Raw genomic sequence first — 10,557 nt, forward strand, 5'->3', positions numbered from 1 at the left:
TCTAGTGCATGTTGCAATAAAGTTCTTTTCCTGCTGTCCTTACACAGAACTGTGTTTGCAGTGTCCAAATTATTGCTGTCTAGGGGGACAACCCAAAGTGGGAGTTAAACCTCCAAAACCTTGCTGTGTATTTCTTTTAGCAAACAGTAAAAGGTTCTGGTGTGGTTCTGTTTACTGGGTGGAGGTAAAGCTCAGGGAAGAGTTCAATTTCCATCCTCCCAGCTGTCACTCCAGGTCTCATTGGAGCCATGACAAGCTGGAGGAAGCCTTGGACGTGTCAATGAGACATTTCCTGCCGCTGCTGGGCCCAGGGCTGTGCCAGCCCTTTGATACCCAAGCCTGTTGGCCATGTGGAAGTTCATGTCCCACTGATGGGGATTCCTTTTGGAGAAGAATTTCAGGCATTTCCTCATCCAAAGTATCCTTTCAAGGAGCTGGAATTTGTAGCGCAGTGACCAGATTAAAGCCTTGGTTACATTTTAAAAAAAGCTTCAAGAAGTTACTTGATAATATATTTATTAAGAGAACCCATTGCTAAACATCTGAGAGAATAAAACAATAAAGGATTTTCATACACTTTTAGACACTAAACACAGTTGTCATGAATCTTTAGGTTAAAAGAAAGCAAAGTGCTTGGATCATTGTCTTGATTCCATAGGACACTTCCAAGAACTAACTTTTAAAAATCAATTAGAAAGACATACATCACTAAATCCAAGGATGATGATATGTTTGAAAAATAAATATAGAAATATGAACAAGTCTACAATTAGAATATTGCTCTGTGCATTCCAAGAAATGCAGAGCTCTTGCCTTCTTCACCTGCAAAGAGAGAGATCTCTAGACAACTGCAAAATTGGAGCCAGGAGGCCTAACTTTCGGGTACAGCTGGGCAGCAGCAAAGCATGCTCATAGACAGGCTCGGAGCATCCCGATCCCGAGTCTGGGGAGCTCAGGGAAAGCATGATTGAAGTACCAACGATTTACAGAGAGTCTTGATAAAGTTCAAACAAGCCAGGGGCCAACCTCCCCCAGTGATATTTTCATTAAGAAAGAATATCCATAATCACCTAAAATCAGCAAGCACTGGAACTTACACAGCTTACATTTGGTCAGTGAACAACAGAACCCGGTACGATACCAATTAGTTTAGGACAAGATTTAAAACCGTTTGGCACATGCTATCAAGACATTCTTCCTTAAGAGGTGAAATACATGTTTGAACAGGTACAAGCTGAGGAAAGAGGACCAGAAGAGCATCGTTGTCACCAGAGGTACAGTCCAGGAGCTGCCCCCAGGCTCAGACGCCGGCAGCGTGCGTGGGGGTGCTGGGCTGGTTAAGGCCGATGGTGGAGCAGAGCCACCCCGCAAAATCCACCTCCTCCGCCTCGGATCTCTTAATGAAAGCATGGATCTGGGCACAGGAGAAACGGGGTCAGTGTGCCAGCACTCAGTCCGCTCAGGAACAGCCCTCAGGAACACCCAACACAATAAATCCACTTAGAGCAATCAAGCTGTAAAACTTTATAAACCACGTGGAGAGTTTGCCACAGAATTGCAGAAGCAACCAGCACGTGCCAAAGTATCCCAGAGGAATCCTGCCACAGTGCCTGCTGCAGAGCACTTACACCACATGAATGATAAGGATGTGACTCAGCCACTCAAGATGATACTCTGGAAAATGTCTGCCTGGGCACTGAAAGGCTTTTTGTAATAGAAAGAGTCTCTTTGCATTTTGCACCATTATTGTACAGCAGGATCAGGGCAGGGAAAATCTGATTTTCTGCAGTACAACTGAAGTCCTGGCATTGCACTTAAAACTAAAAAGATTCATTGAGACTGATAAGAGTTATTTCATACAGGGAAAAATGCAGGATTTCTGTTGAGTTCTACAGATTTTGCAAGACAAAGCTGGTAAAAACCAGAAATTTTGTGTTTCACAACAGATGATAAAAAATATTTAATTAGTCCATATGGTATGCGGAGCTTTGTTCTTTTGTCCTCCTAAAAGTATTAATCAGTACTTTATTATTAACTAATAAACTCAAGAGAGATTCTTTTGTTAATTAAGTCACCCATTGTGATTATCAAATGGCAGACTGACAACCCACCAGTTTTAGTCTCCTTGACAGTCCCTTTTGTAGGAAGGTGTGAAATCTGCAGCCCCTTGACCTCTAGTTCAGGAAAGCTGTTCCTCCTCAAGCTGAGCTACCCCTGAGGCCACGTGCTCTGATCTGCTCTGGACCAGCTGAGGAAGCCAATCTGCCTGGAAAGTGCTCTTAGATCAAATTAAAAACCTTCACTTACCATCAGCTGCTTCAAGTCGGCTCTCTCAGCAGGATTTTTAATTAAACTAGGAAAACACAAGGCATTACACAAGTTACACTCTATTATGTTTTAAAATAAGGCTCAAGTTGTGTCATGTTGGTTGTACTGCTCTGGTCTGGTGACAGCACTTGATAAAAGCATCAGGTGCCTCTCAAACAGAGATGGGAGCCTGCAATTCCCTTCTGTGGGTTCCACAGCTCTAGGTCAGAAATCCTGAGTTGTCTGTGACTGATGAGTGTCTAAACCAAGCTAGAGAGAGAAATCCCGTTTCAACTAAAACAACATGAGCCACTTTATCCCTCATGTTTCTTTCCCCCAAGTCTCTTCAAGCTCAGTATCACGCAGAGCTATTGCATTACTGTCCTTCCTTCTGGAAGCTGTAAATAAACATATTTACTAAATAAATGAACTTTTGAAACTGCAGTGAGCTGCCTCCCTTAGCACTGCTTTGGTGCTGGCATCACTGAGGTGCAACTGGAAAAGCAGAGATGGGGGAATGGCTGCTGGGTTTAAGGTGTTGGTTCCTGGGGAAGAAAGAAACACCTGGAGCCTGCAAGATTCTGCACCCCACAGCACAGCCACTGCAAGATGATGTGCCTGAGCCTTGGAGAAGCTGTCTGCGGGTCACTCCCTGAGGCTGGGAAAGGACTACTCTGAGCTGCACACAGCAGCAGAAATTCTACAAGAATTTCTAAATTCTAAAGAGGGGAACATCTCTGAGCCTTGGGGTTCCTCTGGATGCATGAATTGCCTGTAAGATGAACTTCAGGCACATTAACACCCAAAGAGGATTATGCTGATTGCAGTGCCCTTGCATTTGCCCTGGCCTGGAGCAGGGACTCTGATTGCCAAGTGCCTGATAGACAAAGACAGCAGGGCTGACCCCAGTGTGTCCGTCTGCCACTCAGCCACAGAGAAAATACAGAGACAATACTCACCATTTGTTAACAAAATCTTGAAATTCAGAACCAAAGACACCATTGGGCAGTTTTGGAGGTGGCTATAAATAAATCAATAAATTTTAAAAATCAGCAATCATTCAGCATAACTAACACATGATGATGCACAACCTACCCAGGGATCTACCAGTTACATGTCCCACATCTGAGCAAAGCTGTAAAACCCTGGCTGATTTGGATTATTACTCCCAGCTGCAGGATTTCAGGTGTTTCAGTAATGAATCAGAATTTCCCTGGTATGGGGTGGGTTTTGGTCAGTTGGTTATTTTCTCCCCACACACCTGAATGGGGTGAGCACAGCCTCAGCTCTCATTAAAGAAGGCTCAGACCACTAATGAGCACCCTGTCATTCTCTGCACTGCTAAGGGAAGATGCCCTGCCCATCATTACTTCCATAATCCTTTTGATCTAAATTTTCTGTCCCTGGGAATGAGTTTGTTCAGGCTCTGAATTAAAAAAGAATTCTGACAAATAAAGAAGGGGGACTACATTAACCTGCACGTTATTGCCTTGTCCTCCAGGACATTGCCACAGGATCAGGGTTAAGTTTTCATCCTTACACAGAATTACTTTTATGTACAGAGCAGAGACAAGGCCTGCACTCACTCTCTGGTGCACAGCCTGTGTTGGAGGACGCAGAATCCGCTGGAACAGTTTTTGGCTAATCTCAACTACTGCAGCTTTTCAGCCCAAACTGACCCCCTCAGGGATGCTGCAAGAGCAGGACCACAGCAGCTGAAGTAATTCAGTGCTAACTCTATTCCCAGAGTTAGTGCTGGCAGATTGGGGTGTTATATAATATGCAAAATAGCTTTGTAATCTGAGAGCATTGTGCAAGCAGATGAGTTACAGAAGCAATTTATCAATTTATCAGGGGCACACGCAATGCAGGGACCCAGACATCAACTGTGCCTTTTAAATGGGCGAGTTGGACAGTTTTCAATAATTCATCCAGCTGGAACAATTGTTATCCAGCTGCTACAAATGACAGTTAACATGAGCATGCTTTGTTTTTTTAGAAGAACAGAAGCCGTGGAGTCACACAAGTTTCAGTGGTACATGTGAAAATAATGGAAACAATCCATTCTAAAATATCAATCTCTAACTAGCCTTGGAGCTTAGCTATTTGAAAGATAGGAGAATTGTGAATTAGGTTGGCTAAACCAAACTAAATAGCACTAATCCCACAGTCCCCCAAATTCCAGGATGCTTTAAAAATTTACAGTTGTAAAGTGCAGGTTTTTAAGTTTATAAATTACCTCATTGACAATGTAATCCAGAAGTTCAAAGATTGCCATTGGCGGTCTGCTGTCTGATCCATAGGCTGGGAAGAAATGGGAGAAGTGGAATCACAGTGTTACTCTCCCTCCATAGCAAGAGTGCTTCAGGAAGCCCAAGCTGACACTGTTGGCACCTGACACCCAGCAGATTTACAGGAAAAGGTGCAACAGCAACAGGGTAATGCTTTCATGCAAGGAGTCATTTCTGGGTCTGATCCAAAGCACTCACTTCACTGGGAATCATCCTGCTGCATTTGGATCAGCATCTTGGAGAGACCAAGAGCAACAGACTGGGATCCCAGTAACGGGGCTGTTCACAAGAACCACCAACAAAAGGGTCTTGGTGCTCTGTTCTCACATGGCTCCTCACAGTGAAGCTGAGCCAGGTGCCCAATGCAACCCTGATTTTTTAAAAGTTTAAAGCCCCACTGTGCAGACCAAGATCAGATAAGAAAGACCTTGAAGCTGACACAGAAGTGTATTGGAAATGAATTTAACAGTGCTGTAACTCACAGCTCATCGGTCGGCCAGGCGCCCTTTGCCTGGGGGAGGTCTCTGTGACTGGAGAATCCCCCTCCACGGGGCAGCCAAACATCAATTCCAGCTCCTTGGAGTCAGGAGGGGGAATGGGGTACCTGCCAATGGCCATTTCCACCAGGGACAGCCCCATGCTCCAGATATCCGACTGCACTGAGTAGTGAGTGCCCTGCAGCCTCTCTGGCTGCAAAACAAAGGGGAGGGGAGGAGACACAGGTTTGTAACAAAAAAGTTTTTTTTAAAATTACATTCAGCAATACCCTGGATAAAGTAAAGGATGAAGCCCCAACTTCTTAGTACAGCATGCTCAAATGAGTGACGTATTGGTGTTTTCCTGGAAATCTGTCCTCGGAACTTCCTGAAATTCCCCAAACATTCCGTCACTGCAAACAATGTGAGACTTCTCAGAAATGGTACTCTGATGTACTGTTTTATTTCTTTAGCACAAATCTAATGGAAGTATTACACAAGGCTCTGCAGGCAAGATCAGACTCAACCAAAAATATATTTTGTACTGTCTTTAGGAGATTTACACACTGTAAAGATATTTAAGTATGGGATTTTTTTGGTCAGTTGAATGATGATCAGAAGTGAATCTGGCTATTCCAGTCCCACTGCTTCACAGACCCTCAGTTTTGAGCAGTGTGATCCTCCACCTGCTTCTGCCAAAGCCAAAAGATGAGTGCTGCACTAACTCCTTTTGCTTAATTTTTGCACCTGCTTTGTCAGTCTATGTTCAGTGTTGAATATGGTTCCTGAAATTATTAATACATTGATGTACTTCACTCGTAGATCCATTTTTACTAAGAATTCTCAAAGAAAATGTTCACTTTTCTGTACTTTTTAAAATCAAGCTCATATTTTACCAAAATGGTGCAGATTCTTCTCTGATTACATGCACATATTGGAAAAATACATATGTAATTTGAAACTTCCTCTCAGAGAATGTGAGAATGCAGTAAAGCCTCTTCCTTCTGCCATAAGGGGGTGATAGTTTTGTTAAATTAGTTTTGTAGGAGTTACTGAGATTATATTTGAGTTTTCTGCAGTGTCCCACCCCAGTCAGTTCCAAAGCCATCTGGACAAACTACACAACTGCTGGACAACAATGGAGATGCCCAAAACCCAAGATTTTCATAAAACATAAGTGTAAAGGAAGGTGGGTGGATATAATTAAAACGTAGAAACTGTTTCAAGTTAAACACTGTGTTTTTACACACCTCCATGCAGTAGAAAGGGATGTTTGGTAGGTAATAATTCTGTATGTTTAGAAGTGTGCAAAGGGAGCTACTGCAAGAGAAGATCCTTCCAACACTACCAAAACAAAATCCCCCTCATGGCTTGGTCTGTGATGCCAGAGAGCAAAGCCAAACCTCAGTTTGTAAAAACAGTAAATTGAAGAAAACTGAAGGCAGACAGCACTTGGCTCTCATCCCTTCTGAAAGAGACAGGGAAAGGCAGGAGTGTGGATGAGCTGGAGCTGTGGATTTGGTTTTGCTCATTAGCAACAGCCCCCAGATGTGAGAACTTAAACCCCAGCTCGATTTCAAGCGTGTCCCCAAGATGAAATGACACAAAGACAATGCAGGTCTCATGCTGAACAGAGGCAGCATTAAAGCTTTTTTCCCCTTTAAGTCTAAGCCCACACAGTTTTAATCCTACAGCCAGACCTGGGAACAACTGCACCAGTTAACTGTGTGCTGAACAAGGTGTGTGAGAATAAAAGAGCTGTTATTTCCGTTAGCTGGGGCTTGCACATCACACAGAAAGCTCATCTGGAGAGAAGTTCCAAGGTGTTCCTAATCCACAGAAACACAGAACACCCTGGAAACAGTCCCAGATGAACTCCTTGCCCACACCTGCCACTCCCAGGATTTCTCCTGTTGCCGCAGCCCCGCTGGCATCTGGGACCAGACACACCAGGAGCTGGTGAGGCAGCACTTTGCCTACAGAGTGACCCCAGCGAATGCTGGAGTGGGAGGAGAACCACACTTCCTAAGGAAAACAAACCATAAACACTGGGCTTTTCTGGGAGACACACGTGTACAACCCCCAAATGCAAAACCTGACTGGATTCTGCAGTGTAGACACAGTCCCATCTCTTCTGGAATGTTATAAATATTCCAAGTGCTTGGCTTTTCCTGCAACACTTCTTCCCCCCCCCACATAATCTGATATGACACTGGAATATTCCTGGAATGCAGGAAGAGCTGAACCATGAACAGCAGCAGGAACAGCAACAGTTGGTTCTTGTTTGATCACCAGAACTGGGACAACTCAACCCTAACAAACTCAGAGCTGTAAAATCTGTACTTAAATCTGTACTTACAGACATGTAGGAGCGTGTGCCAACAAAGGAGTTTGCCATAGAATCTATCAGCTGTCCACTGACACCGAAGTCACAAAGCTTGATTTCACCTCTAGAGTTTACCAAAATGTTGGATGGTTTAACATCTGGAAGAAAAATGAATGGATGATTTAAGACATAAAACAGGAAATCCGACAATGCAAGGTGGTAATTCTCATGTGCCTCCCTTTGCTTCCATTCTCTGGGAATAATCACAGATTTGGGTCCCTCCCAGGCCCATTTCACAAACTCTCTATTTAACTACAGATAAATAAAAAGAAATATTTGAAATTACACATGCATAAAAGGTTGTCAGCTTTTTGATTTCGCCCTATTTCCTGGCTTTTAAATATGAGATTTGAGCATCCACATCCTCCTTGCAGATAAATGATCTCCTTTGAGATAAGTAAGTGTACAACAGCATAACTCCTCTTGAATGATGATCCTTTGCCTAGAAATGATCAATAAAGAGGCCCTACATATTTATTTTACAAAGGTCAATGAATTACAGCAACCACACTCATTCCTCCATATCTACATAGGCATAAATCATCCTTTGCCCAAACACTTCCTGGAGTGGGTTCTTGTTTTCTGGGTTTGGTTGGGGTTTTTTTGGGTGGTGGTCTTGGGTTTGTTTGTTGGTTTAGATTTGGGTTGTTGTTTTTTTTTAAAAGCTCTTAAAAAATAATTTCCCTATTATTGAAAATATGTATTTAAAATACTTTGAGGTTGTTTTTCCTTTGAGAGAACCCCCTCATGATTTTGAATTCATCACTTTTCCTAAATGGAAATTTAATAAGGGTCACTGGTAGCTTAGCAACTAATAACAGCTCTTTGTGAATGCAAAGGTACAGGGAACAAGTGTTTAGTGTTTCTTTTATAGCTGTAAGGAGGTTTTTCAGTGTATCTCACTGCTTAGCTGGTCATTACCAACCCATTATCAAAATAAGCAACCAACAGCCCACATTGGCAGAGTAATGCTGCAGAAAAAAGGGACCTGGAAATTTGTTTTGAAGAAAGAGAATCATTAATTTCACTTCAGAGCAGACCCAGAAGTCCATAGGCTGTCACATATTTTCATTTGCTTTTCACTTTTAAGCACAGATATATTCCAAGAGCTGCCCTTTGATTGGGATGCCCAGGGGATGTCCCTGGGAAGAGGACACTGATGTGACTTCTCCCCACTGGAGAAAGATCTCCATGCAGGATGTTTATGCCTCACTGAACAAGGTCCATGGGGAGGGCAAAATAAAACAAAACTGTATTTCAGCTGTTCCTCCTCCAGCTCCCTTTTGAGGAATAACACAAAGTTTGGATAATTATCTACTTTTGGAAATTGTGGCGCCATTTTCTTGTCCCTGAAATCCCCTTCCAGGAAACTGAAACTGTTCAGGCACACCAGGAGCAGTGTCCTGGCTGATCTGTGTACAAAAAATCCAGGCAGGTATTTTGCATGTGCTGCTTTCAATTCCCCACTCCTAGGAGAGGATCAGGGCTGCTGGGCACACAGCTGGACATTCTGCAAGCTCTGTCTCCTTCTTGCTGAGAGACCTCACTACAGGGACACTCCACTGTGGAAGGAAGAATCCAGTCTGGGAGCTTGACCTACCGCTTTAAAATGCCAGCAGGAGCTAAAAAAGAACCAAACTCAAACCCAAAGCAGCCAGAGCAGGGAAGCAGGGAGCAGAGATTAGAGATTCCCACCTGCACAGGAATCTGCACCCAAAGCTCTGTGCAAAAGCAAGGTGGAAAAAACAGTGTTTGCAAAATACACTGGAAGCACAGCAGAGCCTGAACAAATCACAGATACCCAGATTTGTGCTGCTCATCAATGCACAGCTAAAAATTCAACTCAGAACAAAGACGTAAATCCTCACTTTAGTGTCTAGAGTTCATTCATACTTCATAATTAAATGGCAAAGAAAAAATCGTTACCATTCCACTGTCAGTGCCCCAAACAAAGTTTTCTTTATGAGCATCTTAAAGTTTTAGAATCCCCCTGGTCTTTCGAAGGCTTCACTTTTCCCTTCAGTGTTTTTGCAGGTGGCAATGCCACATTGCACCTCTCAGACCAGCACAGCAACCACGCCTCCTCACTGGATTTCTGCACAAAGCTTCTCTTCCCTGGAGTATTTTCATTTTCCACACAAGGCACCCCCATGTGATCATAGTGATGTTTGGAAGGCTGCTGCCTTTCCACCCCTCTAAATGTAGCACCTATTCTATTTTCACTCCAGAGCCTCTGAACACTTCAGCAGTTTCTCTGGAAACCAGACATTTGTATTTCCAGAGGAAAAAGGCATCCTGCAAAATGTATGCTGGAACTTGCAAGGAACAGACAAAAGGAACACAAAGTGTGTTATGTAAGTGTTTCTGTTTTAAAGAAAGTGGAAGGTATTTTATACACCACCCCAGACAAGCCAGGAAGAGAATTATAGAGAAGTCCTTTGCCAGGGGGATGGATATATGACACTGCAAAGGGAGCTGGCAATACAGAGAAGTTTCCAGAACACTTGATAATCTCTGTCAGAGGTTCCCTCCTCTGCTCTGCCCCACAAGTTCATTCTGAAAGGTGGCCCTGGATGTTGCCATAACACCTTCAGACCAGAATTCACTCTGCACCAGTTACTGAGCAGTCAGATGTGAGGACATACACCAGAGACGTGTCTTGCAGCACATTATTGAGATCTTCCAATCAATTCCCATTTCCCGAAGCAGGATCTCATGAGAATCCTCTGGAACTGCCACCCTGGAACAGACCATTGACACTTCCCTGCTGGGTGGCACCTCCTGCCCTGGGGCTGCTGCCTCCAGCTGGGGTTCAAAACCTTACATAGCAGCTTCTATGCAAAGAGAGACTTTCCAGAGAGGATTTAAGCTTCACACCGGACCAGAGACGTCTTTATTTAACAGAAGATATTATTAGAATGTCTAGCACAGTGATGCTCCTTGCCCCTTCCTTTCCTGTGCCTTGTATCCCACCAGTTTATCTTCCAGAGGTTTCGTGATTTCATTCCTGTCTGTTCAGAGAGGACCAGAACCCAGCTCCAGAAGAGCAGTAAAAGGACTGTATTTTCCTCTATAAAAGGACTGTATTTTCCATTCC

General features: G+C 43.6%; 1 protein-coding gene across 1 annotated transcript in view; it reads right to left on the bottom strand.

The window, feature by feature from the left end:
- Positions 1–499: 499 nt before the first annotated feature.
- MAP2K1 (mitogen-activated protein kinase kinase 1) overlaps positions 500–10,557 on the bottom strand; it is a gene marked incomplete at its 5' end in the record, with an annotated part of 18,362 nt that continues 8,304 nt past the window's right edge. Inside the window, 6 exons of the mRNA XM_017736191.1 lie at positions 500–1,414; positions 2,308–2,353; positions 3,267–3,328; positions 4,547–4,611; positions 5,081–5,288; positions 7,434–7,558. Of these exons, the coding sequence (XP_017591680.1) occupies positions 1,301–1,414; positions 2,308–2,353; positions 3,267–3,328; positions 4,547–4,611; positions 5,081–5,288; positions 7,434–7,558 (620 nt within the window). The remainder of the gene's footprint in view (positions 1,415–2,307; positions 2,354–3,266; positions 3,329–4,546; positions 4,612–5,080; positions 5,289–7,433; positions 7,559–10,557) is intronic.

Source organism: Corvus brachyrhynchos, unplaced genomic scaffold, assembly GCF_000691975.1.
Source record: "Corvus brachyrhynchos isolate BGI_N302 unplaced genomic scaffold, ASM69197v1 scaffold200, whole genome shotgun sequence".
In the NCBI taxonomy this organism is placed as follows: domain Eukaryota; kingdom Metazoa; phylum Chordata; class Aves; order Passeriformes; family Corvidae; genus Corvus; species Corvus brachyrhynchos.